The sequence below is a fragment of the Platichthys flesus genome, chromosome 15 (assembly GCF_949316205.1).
Source record: "Platichthys flesus chromosome 15, fPlaFle2.1, whole genome shotgun sequence".
Classification (NCBI taxonomy): Eukaryota; Metazoa; Chordata; class Actinopteri; order Pleuronectiformes; family Pleuronectidae; genus Platichthys; species Platichthys flesus.
Genome location: NC_084959.1, coordinates 5,963,111 through 5,985,286, shown reverse-complemented (window position 1 = coordinate 5,985,286; position 22,176 = coordinate 5,963,111). Strand labels below are relative to the sequence as shown.

At 44.6% G+C, this 22,176-nt stretch overlaps 1 protein-coding gene across 1 annotated transcript in view; it reads right to left on the bottom strand.

The window, feature by feature from the left end:
- Positions 1-452: 452 nt before the first annotated feature.
- LOC133970218 (reticulon-4 receptor-like 1) overlaps positions 453-22,176 on the bottom strand; it is a 76,787-nt gene continuing 55,063 nt past the window's right edge. The window contains exons 2-3 of the mRNA XM_062407113.1: positions 4,893-5,347; positions 453-4,060 (exon numbers count right to left, since the gene is read on the bottom strand). Of these exons, the coding sequence (XP_062263097.1) occupies positions 3,167-4,060; positions 4,893-5,347 (1,349 nt within the window). The 3' untranslated portion in view covers positions 453-3,166. The remainder of the gene's footprint in view (positions 4,061-4,892; positions 5,348-22,176) is intronic.

The following is a 22,176-nucleotide window of genomic DNA, read 5'->3' as shown; positions in this document are numbered from 1 at the left end:
AACAAAGGGGACTTGGCACATGCTTGGGCTCTATTCGACCTCACCTTGACCTAACACAAGACACGTCCCTTGCATCCTCACGGCTAATACAGCCTGGCAGGAGCACGTATTTGTGCGTTTGTGTGTTCGTGCTTGCGCTTACAGTCGTTCTGATGCATGTTTTATACGCGAGAGCCGAGTGTATGAGTGAAACTAGGACATGAAGGAGGCCAAAATATATCCTGGTTAAATGCGGGTACATTTCTCTCCCTGCAGCAGATGAATGTTCCAACTTATTCCATTACCTTCTTTCCCCACTTTTTAACCATTTTTCTTTCCATTCTTTGCCTTATCATTCAGCCTCAGGGCTCATTCTGGAGGTCTGTGTATTAGCCACACACAGACACTTGCGCGCGGCCACAGATGTGCCTGTACGCTAACAAAAGGCAGGCAAACAAACACAGACCACCGCAGCCATTTGAGGACACTTTCCATTTAATGTTATTTATAAACAGCTTTTGAGTCTGGCATTGTTTGATAACCACATACAAAACATTTGGGTTGCACAAAGAAGTGTGCAGAGGAAAAGAATAAGGAGATTGAGGCGAGGGCTGGGGAGGCAACGAGGGTGGGTGATGAGAATGGAGAGAGAGAGAGGAGAGAGAGCGAGAGAGAGAGAGAGAGAGAGAGAGAGAGAGAGAGAGAGCTCAAACAGACAGGGAGGCGAGGAAAAGGGAAGGGGGATACAGAGGAGTGAACAGAGTGATAGAAAAGAAAAGAGGAGGAGCAGGAGACGGCAGTGCAGTGTATAATTTATCTTGAATGAGTCAGCGAAACAAAACCAACGAATAAGTGATGGAATGAAAAAAATTATAATTATGATAATCGTATTAATAAAAAATAAACTTCCCGCCTCCAGCTCCCTGTTTATTTATTGAGGGAACTATCGACACACAACAGAGTCAGTTTCTCTTTTTGTTTTTTTATACATTTTTTTTTTCTTTTTACAAAAAAAAGTCATCCTCACGAGAATAAACAGACACAATTTACATCACCTCTGGGTTCACAGCAGCACAAACGAGTTCACCAGTAGGGTGCGATTATCCTACATGTCAGTAGAGTGACACCAGTAAGAGGCTTACGTTAGTCCCCCAACATTTAGATAGATAGACATGAAAAGGGGGGGGGGGGGGGATCCACAAGAAGCGCACTCCAATGTGGCCCCTGATCTCGGATTCCTGTCTGTATGTGTTATCTTTTGGTCGCCAGCAAACCGAAACGATAATCTTTTGTGCTTTCCGTCAGCAGGTTGGTGTTTTTTGTATAACTTTGTAATGATATAAGAAAAAAAAGGAGACTTTGAGCATCACTGGCTAGTGTAGGTACCTGGATGGCCGGTGTGTGTCTGTACATTGTAACCAGGCACGTGAGACATTTTGGTGAGTTACTCTGAAATAGCTCGGGTCTAAAAGTCAAAGCCTGGACAGCATCTGTGGCGCTCTGCTCCGGGGGTTTGAAAGCCATGGGTTCAAAGGGGTTGGTGGTTTCCATTGGTACAGGAAGGCTGTGAGGGTGATCGGGCTTTGTTACGGGTGGTTGTGCGTGAACTCTTCCAATTCATGGTTCAGGGCGCCGCTACCCACAATCCTCTTTTTCCTCTGTCCTTCTCTGCTATTTTTCCAAAGAAAAATCCCAGGACTCAGAAAGGGCTCTGAGTATCGCTCCTCTCGGACGTGGTGGCCTTAAAATCCACTCTCCACTCAGGGCTCACAGATTGTCAAGTCCGTCTGATTTGGAGTGCACTCAACACTCAGGAAAATGTCCTGTTGCAGTTTATTCCGTCCCCTTTTTTCACAGTTTCTTTGCTGCTTTTTGTTTTCCCAGAATCAGCCTTTGATTCGACCATTGCAGGGGACATATAGCAATTGTTGCTGTCAGCTGTTCTCTTCCCTGATTGTAGGCCCCAGCATTTGAAACCCTCCTGCCTCTGTTTGGATTGAATTGTCGGTGCTTGAAGGATATATTTATATGTTGTTTTTACATTAACCTCCACAGCGTTACAAAGGAAAGTGCATACAAGTGTCTGGGAGTCTGAAGTTTTGTGAGCCAGGCTTGGGCCTCAGTTTTTTCCCTTGGCCTGCATAAGTAGACCTATCAGACCGCTCGGGCTCAGTGAGGCCTCTGATTTGAGCCAATGAGGTCGAAGAGTGAATGGAAACGTCTCTCACCACAGTTTGTCCTCAATGGCCACTGGCTCCCATTAGGCACTCTTGCAATCTAGCTTCAAACTACCCGCATGGCTTTAGTGATTTCTTCAGTGGACACACAGTCACACAAAGCAGCAACACTGAAATCGTCACTTGTTCATCCACTCACTCATTTACGCCGTGACAAGTTGGCTCATATAATGATTGGTTAGTTCTGAATGGCTTTTATGTTGATAGGATGCAAAGAATATATATTAACATGAACAGTGTTAAAAGTTGTTGAAAAATTGTTGTATTGATGTGTTACAAATCCAGTGGTGTAAACTTTAAACCCCAAAGAACACATATGTGCTTAGAGTGAGTCAACCATGCCGTGAGACACGGAAGTAAAACCACTTCACTAGTAGACATACATTATAATAATTATTGTTTTTACTGCCAATGCGATGACTCATTTACTGCCAATTGTGTTTGCAGGATTTTGTTCTCGAGTCTTGGTTGCTGTTGAGTGCAAAGTGCGTCAGATTGTGTCTTTGTCTCTGTGTGATTGACAGATGAAGGGTGCGCTGGGAAAGCACTTTTGTATCAAGAGGGCTAAACATAGAGACTAAGCCTTGAACTGTTTTGATCCTAACCGGGTGTTGCTTCCTGCCATTATTAAAATGAATCATTGGCTTTCTTATTTTGTGTGGCTGTACAGTTGTATAAGCACATAAACTCAGTGAAACAATCGATGCCACTGAGGCAAATGCAAAGTTTTCCTGTTGTTCCCCTTGGTGACATCATCAAAGCAATGGGATAAATTGTTTTCCCTGACTCATAATGATCCCTGCCCTAAAACCTCAGGGATACTTCAACAGTAGATATTGGATAATGTTCTTTATACACAGACGTGTACACGCAGTTGTACACACATGCCCCGTTGTAAGAGCCAGGACAGGGGTTTCCAGGAGAATGAATCATAGAGTCTGTTTCCCTTCTCAGCGCAGGATTACAGAGCTGAGCGACAGCAGCAGGGCTGATGAGAAACAGATAACAAAATCTGAAAGGTGTGACCCTGCTCTATTATTGGCTCTCTGGACCCCACTTGGTGGGCCGACAGAAGTCCTGAGGATGCACTTGTTCTTCCTCCGTCCAGTTCCAGACAGATCAAACTTCCCCCCGTCTGGAGTATAGTCTTTATCATCCCCCTCCAGGAGTACCTGTACCTCGTTGGGACCCCCTTTCGCTTTGCGACCCCGCCGGGTACAGTTTCTGCGGCCTCCCTTTGGCGGCCGGGGCAGGGGAGACGGTGAAGGCAGGCTGTATTGGTCCCCGTGGGGCAAGTACGGCCGCTGATGGTGGCTATGATGGTTTCTGTGACGATTCAAGTGGTTCAAAGACTCTCCATGATCCATCTCCCGATCTGGGGCACCATGGCCCTCGCTTGACAAGCAACTGGGCAGCTCCTCCTTCTTCAGTGTTTTCAGGTCCTTCTCTGCCAGCTCCGGTGGTGAAACACACATCAGAGTGGAGGTCGAACCTCTGAACCTCCGCAGCCAATCCCACAGCGACAGGGCCTTGCAGTCACACTCCCAGGGGTTGTCGTTAAGCCGTAGGTACTCCAGTGCCGGCAGCAGAGTCATGCTGGAACCGGACAGCTCAGTCAAGGAGTTATTGAACAGGTACAGGGTGGTGAGGCGTCGCAGGTCATGGAAAGCCTGGCGGTCGACCCACTGGATTCGGTTCTGGTGGAGAAGGAGACGGTCTAACACCCCCAGACCACGGAAGGTGTTCTGGCGAAGGCTCCACAGTTTATTGCCATGCAAGAAGAGATGACTGAGGTTCAGCAGGTCGATGAACAGGTCATCCTCCAGAAACTCTAACTGGTTGTCCTGCCAGGGTGTTGGGGGAGGACAGAAAAACAGAAGGTGCGATTATTTTTTATGAATAATTTTACATAATTGCCTGCATTGTAATAATATATACTTTTGAAAAACCACTGAAATGACTTACAACAGCTTCTAGCTCAGTTCAAGCATCACACAATTACCCAATGAAGTAGTACTAGTACACATTTAGCAACACAAAGAGAAGGTCTGGTCTTATTACACATAATATAGTAATTCAAACGTTGGTACTTTGTGGATGGGGGCTGTGGACTCCCAGTACAATACGTGAACAGTGTAAAACAGGTCAGACATGATTTTCTTTGCCTTTATGAATAGCGTGTCAGACATTGAGTACTTGGTCAAAAGAATGGGGCCAATGATTGTCAGTGATCTGTTTAAAACAAGTCTTTATCAAACTGCTAGAGACAATGTATGAATGTCGTCAAGAATCAATGATGTAACCTTTGCTCTATTTCAATGGCAGTTCATATTTCAATCAATACTAATAGAAGAGATCTTCTCCATATAGTAAAACCATATCTTCTCCTAAACCCACTCTGTAATAATAATGAAATCATACACTCAATCCTGGATTTCAATTCCTGTGCTGTTGTCCTGTAGTGGTTCACCACAGAAATTATACTGTACACTTCTTAGTGCGAGGGAGGCTTTGTGGCATTTCCCCTGCACTCAGGATAACGGCTAGCATTTGATCAGTGTCCAATTCGTAGGCAGTGAGTGCTGAGCCAGGCTGATGGACAGATTACAGCATAATGCGATTGTGGACGCAGATGCATTATGCAGTAGAGATAAAGAGGAGCTGTTATCCATGTACCTGTAGGTAGAGATACTGGAGATTATTCAGGCCTGAAAAGATCCCTTGTGGCAGGCTGATCAGACCACAGTGGTACAGGTGCAGGGCGTGGAGCCGCCCCAGGCCCTGGAAGGTGTCAGAGGCGATGGCCTTCAGGTGCCTGTTGTCCCCAAGGTCGAGCTCCTCCAGGCGGTCGAAGCCGTGGAAGGTGGAGGGTTGTATGTAGGAGACATTGTTGGAGTACAGCCACAACATGGTGGTGGTGGGTGAGAAGTGGCCGCGGAGCAGCCGCTGGATCTTGTTGTTCTGCAGGAAGACGCGCTCGCTCTGGGCGGGGATGCCCTCGGGCACGGCATGGAAGTTGTGGGCCTGGCAGGAGACGGTGCTGGGTGAAGTGTAGCAGATGCAGTGGCGAGGGCAGGGCAGCGACAGATCTAGGCCACACAGCACTAACAGTAACTCCAACCCGCCGTAACCTGGGAGAGGAGAGGAGATGGTGATGGAAGGAGATGAAGGGAGAGAGAAGGAGAAAAAAACACACAAGCAGAATTAATTGAATTCATACAGCAGAGCTTCTGTTATCTGAAGCATCTTGAATGAAACACTCATTGCTCTCAGTTTACAAGGACAACACTGTATACGGTTCAGTGCAGACAAATTACAACGCTGACACAAATCTCTTAAAAACACACACACGCACGTATGCACACACACACAAACACGCGCAAATTGTTCTAGGATTCAATTCTTCTTCCATGTATTTCAATCATTACCAGACTGTTTACCCGTAACCTTGCTTACCCTTGACTGTTATCTTCATCCTAAGTTGTTTCAAAAGCACAGATCCAAACTCAGGGGAGCGTTTCTTGTTTTGAAGTTTTGCAGAAACCTTGAAAATCCTTCATACCAAGATGCACCCACCACAAACAGACATTAAAACAAAGACACAACGCGGTCGCACAAACAGCTTTTTTGGAAGCAGGGTGTGTGCAGTCTTGTGTCTTCTATTGTGTGGTTTTGATGATTGTCACAGAGGTATGCACACTTTTATTTATCTGTTCCTTTGGACCAATCTCAATGAGACACGCACACATAGACACATAAAGACACACTCTCACAATCGCACCGCACAGTGTTATATCCTTTGGTTATCCTCTAAAGGTGACAGAAAATCGATGTTTCTTCTGCTTACAAGTGAACACGCATCACACCTGTAATTCACACAATAAGGGAAATGGAGAAAGCCGGAGAGAAGGTGGAGGCTGAGGGAGGAATGTCCGTCTGCCTGTGAAGTGGATATAATTTTTTTAGATTGTCTTCGTCCCCCCCCTTAGTTATTTATTCGATTTTTTTTTGTCTCCTGCCCTGGATCTCTCTAGTGTTTAATGTATTGTGTGTGTGTGTGTGTGTGTCTGTGTGTGTGTGTGTGTGTGTGTGTGTGTCTCTGTGTGTGTGTGTGTGTGTGTGTGTGTGTGTCTCTGTGTCGTTGTGTGTGTGAGAGAGCATCAGTGACATGGACAGATGTGATGGACAGATGTCAGGTTGACTACGACACAGCTGCACTGTAAGGAACAACGTGTTCCAAGATGTCAGCAGAGGGCGGGGGTATTATCCCGTGTGGTCCACGTGTCTCTCCCGCTCTGTGCTCTTGTCTCACCTTATATACACATAACGTGATGTGTGTTTGTGTGCGTCTCTACACACAGTATGTGACATTTTGTCTCTGACGCGGGAGCTGTGCCTGTTGTCTTTGACGAGGCTGACCTTTTCGTCAAAAAAAGAAAAAGAAAAGACAAATACACAACTGCTGTCGTCGTGGCGGCCTCTGTCTCAAACCAACAGCAAATCAATACTGTATAATCCCAAACTTAAACACTGTGTTAATGTCATGGATATTTTACTTATAATAAATGGTTATTCATCATAATTATTTTTGCATGGCTCTGTGGATCCACAGGATGAATCGTGTTGACTGTAAAGAACCCCACACGATGTAGCGCCAACATCAGGCCAATATTTGTTTGTCTAGTATTTTGAACTGGGAGCAAAGATTCAAAAAGATATGAATTCCTCTTTACTCCATATTACTTATTGCCATTATTCTTATTATTAATCTCATAGTTTCGACGTCGTTCAGGACTCGCAGCTAAAAAACTTTCTGTGCTGTTGTTCTTTCCCACCGTGTCAGGTTCTAATAAATGAGCCTATGACATTCCCATTAATCTCAAGTGGGCTAGTGATGGTTATTAAAAGCTAAAGAAGTCGGGACCATTCAACCATGACCTTAAGATCAACTCAAGCGGCCTTCACACATAATTGATAGAGATGCTGGAGATGGCTTCAGGTTCCCTTGTTGTTTTTCTCCCTGTCCTCCCTCATTCAACTCTGTTTAATTAGGCTTGAATGGACAAATGTTATAATTATAAGCTTTAACATACAGTATCTATATTCAGTCCCTAAGGGGTATCAGTTGTATCCCTCCTCTTCTCTCCTCCTCTGCTTTATCTGTCCATCTGTGTTGCCCTTAGCTTCATGCTTCTCTTCCTCCTTTCTGCAGAGAGCTAACATTCCCCTTCCTCCACAGCTTTATCTCCGCTCACTGCTCGGCCCCGCCTGCTGCGTCGGCTAATTATTAGCCATAAAGCTGCTATTTGCGACTTTGTGCATCAGAGTGTGTAACGCTGTGTGTGCATTGCATGTACGTATTTATCTGTGACTCTGAGACTCACTCGCTAGCACTCGACTGAGCTACATCACCGCGGCTCGATAACCTTCCTCCTCGAGTTTTACTACACGTTTTAATGCCTTAAATATTATTGTAGAAACTTACATGACGGTGATATTTAGTTCTTCGTTGTGCATCCTGAAGTAAGTGTTCGATGCACAAATGAGTAGAGACTGTTTCATATAGAACAGAGGAAAAGATCACGGTTTATTTATTCAAATCGCAAATGAACCACAAACCACAAGTGTGTGTGTTCCAAGCTCCACAATAATCCCACTGGTGCTATTTTCAATATATCAAGTCTTTTTAAACCATTCAATTTCTCTTTCTCTCTGCCTGTAACTTACATGTTATATCACATAATGCGTGAATTGCATTTAAATGTATTCTTGTTCCTTGTTGCCTTCTGTTCAGTCTTTCTCTTTGTATTTTCAACATTGTCATCAGTTCATCCTTCCTTCATTATACCGGTTGGTCCTTTCATTCCTTCCAATCCAATCCTTTCTCTTTTTGTTAATGCTGTGCTATAAGATATGCACACACTGTATGCATGTACCTAGCTGTGCATGTACATGTACGAGAACGTGTCTCTGCTCGCAGAGCAACTGTGGGTGTGTAGAGTTCACAGATTGAGCGATGGAAGTGGTGATGTTAGATAGAAAAGCTGCTTACGGCCATATGGCTCTGGCACTGGGGGCAGAAGATCTCCCACCAGAATCTAGATGTTCAAATATTTTATTTATCATCTCTGCTCACTGATAGTGTTAGCCTGCTTTTTACAGTTAGGAGGCAAAGGAGAAAAGGGATTCAACGTTTTAATGAGTATTAAATTAGGGGATTCTAAAAAGGGGGAAATCTCCAATCCTGCATCCACAACAAAATCCTGATACCTTGTTTTCAGATGTTAAAAACATGTTTTCAAACATCTGAACTCCAAGTCAGCACATCCTTGAATTTACTCCTGCAGATTTTTTCCGTCCGCCTGCAGCTCCGCAACCGCAACGCAGCCTGGAATACACAAATAGAAAACTAATTGCAAATTAGCAATTAGCTGAGGCATCAAGCTGGCATCAAGCCAACCCCCAAACCCGTAACAACTCCCAGAAAGAAAATGTCAAGGTTCATAAAAATCTGTTTCACCGGCGATTCTTCATGATGCATTTCCCCGTGTACTGCAGTTAAATGGGAAATGAATAGAGGTTATTTTCCATTAAAGTGATTTGTGCCTGGTGTGAATCTCTGGTGAAGAGTATTATGCTTTAAAGCTCATTTGATACCTGGCACCTTAAGATTTAACTATTTTTAGCCACTTTGCTTTCCAGGGTCTCGAACAGAGAGGGAGAGCTGTATGTGGACTGAAGCTTAACTCTCTCATGTTTGCTTCTGCTGCATCATTCGAAAGTTTGATAACTTGATCAAGGGCGGCATAGTGTTGCAGCGGTTTGCCCTGTCGCCTCGCAGCAAGAAGGTTTTTGGATTGAATCCCGGTTCAGCAGGGATCTTACAGTCTGGAGTTTGCTTGTTCTCCTTGTATCTGTACTCCAGCTTCCTCCCACAGTCCAAAGACATGCAGATTGGGGTTAGGTTCATTGGAGACTGGAAATTGACAGTGGGTGTGTACCTGAGAGTGAAAGGCTGTCTGTCTCTGTCTCTCAGCCCTGTGATACGCTGGAGACGGATCAGGACGTGCCACGCCTCTCGCCCCAGTCCCCCGGTGACCCTCGAGAGAGAGTGAGCGATATGGATAATATATGGATTACCTGACCATTAGAAGAAGTGCATGTATGCATGTGTGTGCGCTTCTATCTTCATATAGACCTTATGGAGTGAGCACAATTATCCCATAATTAGATTTAGACTAATGGCTTCTGCATGAAGAGCGTGGCACTGTAGAGAGCATGCAGCAGGTTTGACCAGTATCAGTAAGTGGTCTCTGTTATGGTGCTTCATCACCAGCACGGCCTGTGGTTAACTCTTATTTGCGATGTCTTGACCTTGAGCAGAACATCGAGCTGTCTGGGGGGAACATTCTGTGCTTAAGACCTACACTGTGATGCGATGGCAATTGGGTGCTCGATTGTGTGTTGCTGTGTTGCTGTGTTGCTGACACAGTTGGAGGAGTTCCAGCTCACTTTGCAGATGGTGCGGACGCGCTCGCAGGAACTGGAGAAAACCCAATTCAACCCTGGGGCATAAGTGCATTTGCTGTTTAAACACCGTGGGCACCAGATGATAAAATAACAACTGCATCGGTCTGAAACTCGCTAAAAAGTGTGTGCGAGCGAGCGATCACTCAACAGGTGTTTGATGAACCCGTCTGGTTGTATAACAGATGTGTGGGTTTGGTTTTAGTTTACATTCCCTTAATGGAAGTGTGGAGAAAACATCCCCAGATCAAAATTACACAATAGCATATGGAGAGGAGCGTCCAGATACTTTTGTCAACATCATGAAATCATATTGATGCACCAACATTGCGTCCGAGATGTTTTGCTGTTTAAATTTCAGCTTGATTGGATCGTCATCGCAAAGGCCGTCCTTTTGTCCTCTGGGTCAGTAAATGTGTGTGGCTTTTTTACTTCTTGAAGTAATTGTCCATTTGAGCAAGTGCTTCCTATTTAATCAAATCTCTCTCTCTCTCTCTCACTCTCCCTCTCTCCCTCCTCATAGCCTTCCCCAGTCAGATATTTTTCCGAAAGCTTCAACCAGCACGGCCAGGGTTCAATTACAAGAGCCGTCCCTCCATGCCAGTCATAATGTGCACACAAAAACAAAGGCACCAGAGAAGAAAATACACACACACACACACACACATGCTACTTGTCAGGCCACCGTCGCAACTGCCTCCCGTTTATAGCTTGGCGTTCGGGGGAGACACCTGCCACTCACTCCGGCAAACACAAGGAGAGAGTAACAGAGCTGGGAACATGAGGTGGGGGGGAACATGAGGGGGGGGAGATGTGGCAATATTGTACTCAAAGGAAAATGAGGAGCTCTTAAAACATGAAAGCTGAGGCAAGGGGAGAGAGGCGCAGCATGGCGGTGTGGGAGGGAGCAGAGCGAGCGAGGCTGGAGCTAAAAAAAGGATGATGGGGATGACACGCGGCGGAGGCCATTATATAGGTAGGTGTTTAAACGTCTGTCTGCTCGACTCGGAAAACAACAGTGACTTCTGCTGAGATCCTGGAATTAATTCGGTGACTTTCCATGAGGCGAGTCAGATAAACACTTGAAAACTGATTACAGCCAAGACACTTGCACACACTCTCGGGCGGAGAGAAAAGCATTTAGTCGCACTTGTGTATTAACTCTGGTGCATTCAGGTGCCTGTGTGTACACCCACGTAGAGACACAACACAACACTGATTAAGCAGCAGTGTCAGGATTTTGAATAAAGAGCAAAGGAAAAGGGAGAGAGAGACAGAGGGAGAGACAGGGAGAGAGAGGGAGATAAAGAGTTGAATTTGCAAAAATTGGCGAGGAGGCTGCGAGTGAGACAAGGGCGCGGGGGGGGGGGGCAACGAGTAGCTCAGACGCTCTACACAGATGCTGCTCCTCTCTTGTTGGTGGTTGATTTAGCTTACCATAATCCCAGAGATCATTTAGCATTGCTCATTCAAATGGTGATAAATCTCTGGCAGAGTTAATGAGAGATTTAAATGGCGTCATTGCCTCAAAGACACAGCTGAAATATTGCCGCACTATATAATCCTCCCCTCTCATGTAATAAAGTACGTAACCATTACATCCATCTTCATACTGGAGACAATTCAGGTCAATACTGCCAGGCTCTGCACCGCTGATTCCCCTCGGCCTAGGAATTACTATTTTGTAGTCTTGGAAGTTTCTTTTATTTAAAGTTTCCATCCTCTGACCCCCAAACAAAATTTAACAAAGCTTATACAAGCAAGTCGCTGTGTGAACGGGGCCCGAGCACGAGAAGCAAATGTCTCCTTGAACCAGAAGTGACAGTAAATCCCCGTCTTGATCTTTGATCCTGTTTTCAGAGCCGTTGTAATAACCTCTTTCAGATGGCGCCGGAAAAACGAAAAAAAAAAAGATCCAATCCTACAAGAATACACTTCGGAATCTGTTTTTCACTGTGTATTATTTGTCCCTTCATGATCGTGGACAAGCTCTTAAACTATTTTCCACCAAAGGAGGTTACGTTTTCAGTTTTGTTTGTTTGTTTCTCTGTCTTTTGTTTGGCAGGATTACACAGAAACTATTGGACGGATTAACACACAACTTAGTGGGAGGATGTGATGTGGGTCAGGGAAGAAGCATTGATGTTTTTGTGAGGGGCAGATCCAGGTCACTTTATTTAACATTCGAGAGAGAAAGCGTTTTTTTGCCTCACATCTGTTTATTCAGAGAATATCTCGTGGATCTGGATGGAAAACAACCAGGCATGTTTGTGCATGTTTGGTTTATTTACAACTTTAAAGAATAGGATAAATGGTTCCAGTCCCTAAAACGTGCACTTGAATATTATTACACTTACTTCTGGGTCGACAAAACAAGTCATTTAAAGATACAGCATCTGGCTGCAGGAGGTTGTAGTGGCCTGTTTAAAACTTATTTTATAGCCCAAACTTACATCACAGGGTTTGATTGAGTTGGGCTGAATCAGTTGTTTAACTGAAAGTGTGGAGAAAAGACACATTCAAACCGAAGTGATCCTGTTTTTACAACCTCCGTGGTTTGTCATCCATCTTCTAGCTAACGGTTTCCTGAAAACATAATTACTGACTGCAAGGACTTTTGACAGCTGAAATTGATGTTGATGTGTCCCTGAACACACCGCGGCTTTTTGGTTTTCAGATCTGTCGTTGCTTTCAGTTATGCGGTTTTGAAATAAATCACGAAGATGCGTGCCCCCTGTGATGGACTAGAGGAAAGCACATCGCTGGCTCATCGTGGGAAGTGTACCTATGTGGCACAGAATGGGGAAAATAGGCATCGTTAATGTGCCCACTATAAGAAAGTGTGGGCTCTCTAACCTCAGGTTCTCAGGTGTCGTCTGGCTTTTGTCCAGTGGGGAGGCAAAGTTCTTAAAGTTGAAATAAAAAATCTATGGAACCTCGCCTGTTGGACAAATGTGAGACGGCCGGCTGCAAAGATTTATTTTAGGGGGATCTAGGTGTCTTTATAATTAGCGTCTGTCCTCCACTGCCTGACACTCCCAGAGGTCTGATTGTCTGCTGCGGCCTCTGGTCCAACGCTGTGACATCTGTTCAGCCCAAGACACGCTGGCCCATTAAAAACAAATCCACCAGCTCAACTCTGACTAGGGTGAGCGGGTGGATTTGTACACGTGTGTGTGTGTGTGTGTGTTTGTGAGTTGGAGACGGAGAGAGAGAGAGAGAGCAAAAATAACCTCTACCCTCTTTGCATGCAGTAATTGGGTCATTTGAAAGGCTAAGCTTATCTCAACACTAATCAAGCTCTAATTATGCTCAGAAAAACTTTGCCCACCCCTCTCTCTCCCTCCTTCCCTCTCAGACTGACTCTCCACATGCAGAATCAGATGATGCAGGACACAGCTTTCCCTGTTTAACTCCTGCCTATTAGTGGAGGAACCATGTGAGGGGGCGTTCAGGGCTCCTGCTGCTCCTGCTGCTCCTGCTGCTCCTGCTGCTCCTGCTGCTCCTGCTGCTCCTGCTGCTCCTGCTGCTCCTGCGCTCTCGTCCGGCCTCGCTGGGATCGCAGAGGTGACAGAGACGTACAGGGTGACGTGTGTCAACAGGAAACAAGGGCCACGTTCAGACATCGATGATGAGGTGTGGCACCTCCCCCTTACGTATCAACAACTTGTGCATTCAGGCCCACGCTGACACAGGAAGCAGAGACACACACGCACAGAGGCGACACAGTAGCATAACTGACAACTGATCCTAAAAGTGTTTAAAGTAAGACCAGATTCAGGTAAAACTGTCGGCTTTAAGGATAGCACAAAGCTTCTTTATGAATTAGAGGAAGTCTAGGGTCAAGAATTCGCCATTTTCTTAGCTGCGAGTTTTGAGTAGAACCATGTTTGTAAACTGTGCTGATTATAAAACAAAAACACATCATGTTTAGCTTCATGGAATTCCAATATTTTGCTAAGAATCCGCTAAAAAAACACGCTGGAAACGATGAGAAGTAAACTATTCCAACACGACAACACAAGTTTCTATAGGCATGAGTGCAGGTGCAAAGTGACACGCATGCACACACTAACACACATGTACAGTATCACCCCCGATGGAGCAAATACACAGCATCCACAGAAATTTCACAGCTGACTGACCCTCCATCTGGGTCTGCTCAGATGATGTATGGATGTGTGTGCAGTTTCTACGTGAGTGGGTGTGTGTGTGTGTGTGAGGTCAGCTCACAGCCGCTGCTCGCCCTCCTGTGTCTCTCCATCACCGGATCTGAAACGATTTCTGGCAGAAACTCTCAGCGGAGAGCGGCGAGAGAGGAGCCTGTGAGGAGAGGACGAGACGCTGCAGCATGGGGGCGAGCGAGCTGCTTCTTCTCTGAATAGCTGTTTGTCCAATTCCCCCAACACAAGGGAAATCTCACTTCCACTACTTGTGGCTCAATCCTTCCCTGCTCTCCACTCCACGCTGCAGGTATGAATCACCCTGTGTCAGCCTCCTCCGCTCTCCTGCCTGTTGTTCCTTTAGCCTCCCATCTGTCTTCATTACAAAGACTGTTAAAAGTACATCGGCACTTATTATCGCATAAATCCCTCAGAGCAACGAGTATCTGCGCTTTCACGCGGTATTCCCAAAGTGTTTTTGAGGATCTCGGAGTGAGAGAAATTCCCGACATGCTCGTGGATTACACTTGTAAATCAGACACGCACAGATTCGAGAGAAAAAGAGCAAAGGAGAAGAGGAAGGAGGCGAACGAGAGGAAGGGTAACAAACCCAAACACCCAGAATGACAAGTGGAGTGAGAGATCTCGGTGCAGTGAGATGTCCGAGGGATCATCTGTCACTGGGCGGCCTCATCTGATAACACACTGTTTCTGCACACTCGCCTTTGACTGAGCCAATCGCAGGCGCGCATTGGCCTTTTCTTTTTTTTTTTTATATCAGCCTGATTTGCCAAAACAAGAGCGGGAGATCGGCATCAGTTTTCTCATTAAACCCGCTCCCTGTGGAGAATGATTTTAAAGCGCTAAAGAACTGCCAGTGCTTGATGTGATCAGTTTAGCTCCAAAATGAGTTCTCCAGCAGCCGACAAATGTGAGACCTACAGCAACAAAGTGATTAATGACTCGAGAGCACGGCTGCACAGACACAACACTGCGCCGCCATGAAATAGCCGGATCAACCCCCTCCATCTAATTCCAGTCAAACCAAACTGTTTCTAATAGCTTTTCAACTGACAGCGGTTCAGCCGCTCTCACAGCACCATTAGCACGATTTTAGCGTGGAAAAATGTAACCCCCCCCCCTTCGGCCTGCTTTTGGCTCATTGGCATATTTCCCACCGTGCCGCTGGAGGAAAATACATTGAGGTAGAACGACGGAGAAATAGCGTTGCCGGAGACATCAATCAGGACATATGACAGGGGTAGTGGAAGGATGACGGAGGCGGAGAACAGGAGGAGGTGTCACAGCTTTCCTCCATCAGCTGAAGAGAGATGGATGGAGCGCGGAGAGGGTGTCGGTTAAACTCCCCTCCATCAGTCACGGCATCTAACTAATCTGAAGGCTGCCGGTTAAACTCCCCCATCAGTCATGTTGTTTGGCTTCTGGGAAGGTTACAATCATCTGGAAATGTCTCGTCCGGCTGCTCTCGTCTTTTTCACGCCGATCCTCCGTGGTTCCCGTTCGGGTTTCCTTTCTCAACCATCTCAGGTGTCTGAGTAGCAATCTGTTCGCCCTCTCGTCCGGAAGTCCTCATTCCTGAATTTAAATCTGTATCTCGCCCGGAAAATAATGTTTCAGCTTTTTTAAGGATTGAAGAATCTCTGCTGAAAACTTTTTCTCGCCTGCTTCTTCACACTGGACGGCGGCTGGACTCTAGTGAAGTCTATAAACTCACCAAAACATTCAGATTTAAGATTCCACTGTGACTTTGAACTATTTGGTTTTCTGTATCTGACGTCTTTTTTTCAGGAAACAACAATCCACGAGCACACACATTTTGTGCAGCAACTGGAATCTTACTCAGAAGAGCGTACATCTACTTCTACCAAGGCCCAGCAGTTTCCTTAACTCCCATCATGCTGCACCACATTGCAGACACTCTCAAATATCAGATCCATCTAATTATTTCCTGTGAAAATGTCCCTTTAGTTGTGAAAAGTGATGAAGAATTCTCTAATCTGGATCCGCCCCAACGTTTATTAAGATCCTCCCTGACCCACACCAATCTGTTGTGTAGCTGTTGTGTAATCACGCCGAAAACCAAACAAACATACGGACAGGGGTGAAAACACAACCTCCTTGGCGGAGGTAATGAACCATATGCTTTTGTTTTTTTCCTTCTTTGCACCATCTCTGTTCAGTTTCCCACGTCTACGTCAGACACCTTGAGAGATGATCCTGCCCCCGCCCCTCTGTGTGATGCCCATCTTTGATTGGGACCACTGGGTGCACTCCACAACTGGGCACTGTGCCTGTCGGCCATCGCTTCCACTTCACTGGGATTTGACTCGGGCCAAATTGAGCTCAACGGTTTTTTCATTAGCTGTAAAACCATTTGCCTCCTTGTGACCGCTCCCCCCGCACAGATTACACTGATGGGATAACCGCAATGTGTGGGGAATTTCTGTTTACTTTAACTGAGGTTGGTATGAAACAGGGGACGGATCAAAATAGCAATAGGTACAGTGGCTCTGTTTGGAAATCTGACACATATAAAAATAATCCAACTCAAGTCTTTGCAGTAAGAGAGGGATTTAAAACACTTAATTCTTTATATACATTAAATATTCTTTCTGTGGTGTCAGAATAGATTTAGAGCAGTTTTATGTCGACTTTACTATTTAATATATTTTCTTTTTTTTCCTTCAGTTTCTTTTCACTCTCGGGGTTTGACCTTCTCTGGCCTTGTGTCCACATGTTTATGCTCCTCTGGATTATTTTTAATGTATCCTCAGTTGGTTGAATCTTTTAGTTCATCTCCACTATTTGTGTTGGTAAATAACAAATAGTTCAAATGAGGATTATTCAGGATCACTGGAACTGGAAAAAGGTTTTCAGGCGTCATTTGTTTGGTGCTTTGTTGTCATCGCTTGAGGCAATTTGATTTGATGAGGTTTCAGAGATGGACACAAGGGGCAAACAAGAAAAGGTTTTTTCTCATTTGTGTGAATCAACTCTTTAAAATAAATGTTACTCTAGTACTCGAGCAAATTCTTTTTTACTCACACGTATACAGACACAAGGACAAAGCTTCTCCCACAAAAGACATGGTGCTGATGTGGGATTTTGACTCAAACTGAAACATTTTGCCTGAGCCGACGTGACTCCTCTCTCTCCCTAATCCTCGGTGAGTAAGTGAGAGAGCAGCGGAGCCGCGGTTCACAGCGTCCCTGATCTTTTCCAGCGCGGGAGTGAACGGCCCTCGTCTACAACTCCGGAGCTGTTTGTGATTCTCCCTCCTCAAGGCCGAATGTCGCACACAAACACACACACCTCCAGATGCACCCGTGTGAAAGCCACCCCTCAAACTGCATTCACAGCCACACATGAATGAGCAGGCACACACTCAAAGAACACACATCGCTACACTGCAGTGTGACACCTCTGATCACGATACACCCACGGTTGTTTGCAGATGTTGACGTGTGCTTGAAGAACACACATTTTTTTGCGTCAACAAACTTTTACTATTACTACTAGTTTCACAAATGCATACCTTCCCAAACGCACACGCACACACAAAGATGAAACGCTAACACATAGACACAACTGCACACACACACACCTTCTGGAAATGAATTATGAATGCAGGTCTCCGAGTCCGTCCCCACTCTGTCTGTCCAGCTCCAGCTTGACAACCTAATCCTCAACCGAATTTCTCACCCATTTTGTCCCACCTTCCTCTGACCCCTCTCTTCACTCTGTTTCCACTCCTCTTCTCCCCCCCCCCCCCCCCCCCGCCTTCAAACTCCTCCAGCTAAGACTGAATTCGTGTTGACCCGTGTGTGAGCGAGTGACTCGGAATTCGAATGATTCATCTGTGTTTTATTTTACATCTTGGCTGCGTGTGTCTATGTGTGTGTGAGTATGGGGGGAGAATTTGTAAAAAACTGATCCACGTCCAGTGTTTCTTAATTTTCTTTTTATGTCTGAACATCAGGAGATCTGTTGACTTTCCTCTGGTTTTCATGTTCACAGATGAGATGATTTGTTTAAGTTTTACTCACTTTGCAATGGCAACGAATGATCGTGATCCATTTCTAGTGACCGATACAAACAGGGAAAGGAAATAACAGTGAATCTGAGGTGATAGCAGAGACGGGTAAAGATAATATGATGAATTTGAAAAAGCGCTCAAAGTGAAATATCCTGTTACCTTGAAAGAAATTGAATATTTCAGACATTTAATGAAGAATTGTTGAATTTTTATCAAAAAAAATCCCAACGTAAGGTTGGTCTCAAACCCGTTCACTCCCAGGCAACCACTGTGTACTGATGTCGATCAAATCCCTGCTTTGTAATCGCGACTGAATGACAACAGCTGTGCCATGTAATCAGTTGTGTTGACATTGAAAGTGAGTGATAACGGGGAAAGTCAAAAGTGACAGGAAGCTGGCTGCTGTAACTCTGCTGTCACACACTCAACCAGGCAGCAGCATTCCATTTCAAAGCCTCTGCTTCCTGCTCCAAACTAAAACAAAAGGATTATGTTTTTGATATGTAATATACTATTACTTAATCAATTAGTCAGTTGATAATTAGTTAATTGGCAAATTCTCTCTATTTTCTAAGCAAACATGCCAAACCTCATTTGCTTTTAGCTTCTCTTATGTGAGGATTTGTAAATTAATTCGTTTTTTTACTGCTACTGGGTCAAAACAAACACATTTTATCACCTCAGTGAAAATGACATTTTTCTCACACTTTCTCAACGAAAAATAAAGACAGGAATTATTACAGGAATTGACAACGGAAATGATTGTTAGTTGCAATGTCAGTTGACAGGGTCCAGCTGTGTCTGCACATACATGTATTGTGTGTATGTGTCAGTAATCCCTCAATTCCAGTTCAGTTTTGGAACGTTTGCTTGACTGTACTGCAATCACCAGAAGGCTGAGGTATGAATCAGAATGAAAACGGTTTGAATGAAAACTACCTGACAGAACAGAAGAGGTGAACTCTGGGGCATCTATCCAAACTGACACCGCACTGAATCACACCCACTGACAGGACTGACTTCTACCCACTGACTACCAGTCAGTCCGTGGCCAAGAAATCTGAAACCAACTTAGCTACTCTCATTACTGTGAAAAACAAAGTGCACATGTACTTAACTAGTCAGTAATCGCAGTACTTTCCTGTCAACCTACTGCACTGGGATCTTTGTTGAACCTTAAGGCCATGAAATCAAGTTTGAGAAGAAAAACAATGTTTAATCAGGTTTTATATGTTTTCTATAATCACTTAATTTTTAGTTTTGCTACGGTTCTACTAAATCTGTCCCTCCTCATTTAATTTGTGATGGTTAAATGTCATTTGAGTTAATTGTCTTTTTAATGTGAATTGTAAAACAAAATGCTCCAGTCAAAACATCTACAATAATTTCCATTAGGTTCTATATCATGTTGAAAAACGTTTTTAATGAAATATTGATAGAAATATTAATAAAAAAAATATCTGTGGTGGTCTTTGTCTCACTTTTGTCATTGACATTTAAAGGCGGCATGACAGCTAATTACATTCATTAATTTGTTTAAACCTAACATCTTGTCATCATCTTGATGTGTTTGTTGTGCAAAGCAATACACTCGAAGTGGCAGAGCTGTCCATCATCTATTATGGATGACAAGTTGACCAAGTTCTCTCTCTGTCTGTCTCCATCTCTTTCCATATTCCTTTTCTCCTCATGTGCTCTGTGCTCCTCTCTCACTGTGACACCATGTCACTGCTCTGAGGCTCATGTTCTGGAAGAAGACGACGACGGCCGTCCTCCCCTGAGCTTCTGAGCTGCCTCTGGAAGAGAGCCGCTTTACTTTATGGGCTTCTCAAATCTCCTGGAGACGTTCGCTCTCCTCTCTACGTCACAAGATTAGAGGACAAGGAATGTAAAGCAGGGAGGAAGTGGAGGGGCAGAGACCGAAGTAACGAAGCAAACACCCAATAGATCTACAAGCGTGTTAAACAGGAAGCTGTGTAAAGGTGGAGAGACACCCTGGGTTGCAATATTTGGCACCTGTTTATGTAATTTTTTCTGTAAAGCACAACAATGTCATTACCCATCCAGCGATGGTTGAACCAAAGCTTTTGAAACTCAGAGTGAATCATTCAGCGAGAGACAGTTTTAACACAATTATAAAAGATAATTCATTATCGACTTCACTCTTTGCAGCTGTGAAACAACTGCACTGTAACTTTTATTTCCTCATTCCCTGTTTGTCAGTCGAACAGTTGCAGTGTAGTGACAGAGCAGCGCTGCATGTTTGTCAGCGTCCAGGAGAAGACTGCTCCTTCACTACTCTCAGGATTCAAATCCACAGAGATGCATCTTGAAGCATTTCAATGGATCACAGCCACGATTCTCTCTGTTATTGCACCTGGCTGCTGTCAAATATGAATCTGTTTTGTATTTAGAAAGTGCTTTAAAAAGTATTATAATAATATGTATAGTATTATAAGTATTATAGAATGGTGCTGTAATTTACAAAATAAAGTTTTCAATTCAAAAATGTGACAGCAACAGTCAGTGTATCACAGTGGTCAGTGCTCTCCACACTGATTTCACAGTCATTCACTTTAGACTTGTGTGCTGCACCTAAAGCTTCAAAGAACAAACTGATTATAGCCTTCATTGCATCAAGGACCCCCACGGTGCAGCTCTAGTGGCTTCATTGTACACATCAAAACAGAGCACTGAGCATATTTCGACATGGAGAGAGCTGGAAATAATAGCCAGGAAAACATCTGTTGCCTCTCTATCTCTCTTTGTGCGTCGGTATTTCAGTCTGAATCCACCTTGTTGTGGAGAAAGAGACAGAAAAGAGGCAGGCAGAGGTGGAACAGACTCATTCTTCATAGATCAGATTTGTGCCAATGACTGGATTTAAATCCCCCCCAAGTTGAATAAAGGTATATATTCTGGTCGAGGCCAGTTCAGTGACAGAGAGGGAGAGGAACACACGGTGTAGAAATGTAAAGATTGGATACAGAAGATAAGAAATCACACGTGAAAGGAGGTTTTATTTCTTTTTCCACGTCGAGCTCCTCCCTGTTGGTGTAACTGCTGTTCTGGAGTCAGCTGGGATCCAAACTACCTGGCTCTCTGGGACACTCTCAGTTTTTCCATCTCTCCGGCTCAGGCCCAAACATTGCTCACACTTTGATTGAGAACAATAATGTTACAGGCAGAAAAACAAAGACTCTGAACTGTTATTGCTTAATGGTTATGGCCACTGTGGTTCGGTTTGATCTCTCCTCATCCATCTTCCAGCTGATAACCACATCAAGAGCCTCAGATGCTCAGTATCTTCGGAACAGAACGGAATCTGATGTAGATGTTTGTGTACGTGTGTGTTTTGAGTGTTGTGAGAGGGACAGAGATGGAAAGAGACGGAGAGCTCGTTGACATTTTTTTCGCGCCAACAAGCAGAGGGCTGGTGGGCAGCGCCAGCAGCACACTGTAGGACTGTGTGTTTCTGTGTGTGTGTCTGTGTGTGTGCATATGCATTTAAACAAACACTTCTCTCTACTGGCAGCCCTAAAAATAATCACACAAATGCACACACGTACCCCAAAACACACACACACACACACACACACACACACACACACACACACACACACACACACAATTATTCTCTGCTGCAGGGTTTTGCATGATGGTTAAGTGTCCCACTGCACTGAGGTAAACTGTATGCCAGCCCTTCCCCCACCCCTTTATACACGCACACACACACACACACACACACAAACACACACACACAAACCCAAATTTCTCTCTCTCTCTCTCTCTCTCTCTCTCTCTCTCTCTATCTCTCCCTTTATCTGTTTATCTGTCTTTCTTCAATTAGAGCCCATATGGCAGAAGGCCCCCAGCTCTCCATGTGCTGCTTTGAAGTGAAGTAGATTAAAAAAACAAACGTTTGGAAACCATAAATGAGCAATTGCAGTGCTGAGAATAGGGGAACTCACACACACACACACACACACACACACACACACCCAGAAATACCTTTATTAACATGCATCGAGTCAGACACAGAAACTATGAGACATGTTTTCTCGTTGAAACACAGATTCTGAAGCAGACATGAATCATTTCCTCCATGTGCATGTAAAATACTCGTTGTAAAACACATTCACCAACACGCGGTCGTCATATTAATATTTGAATGTGTATTTCATCCGACCTCTGCCATTTCCATGTATGACGC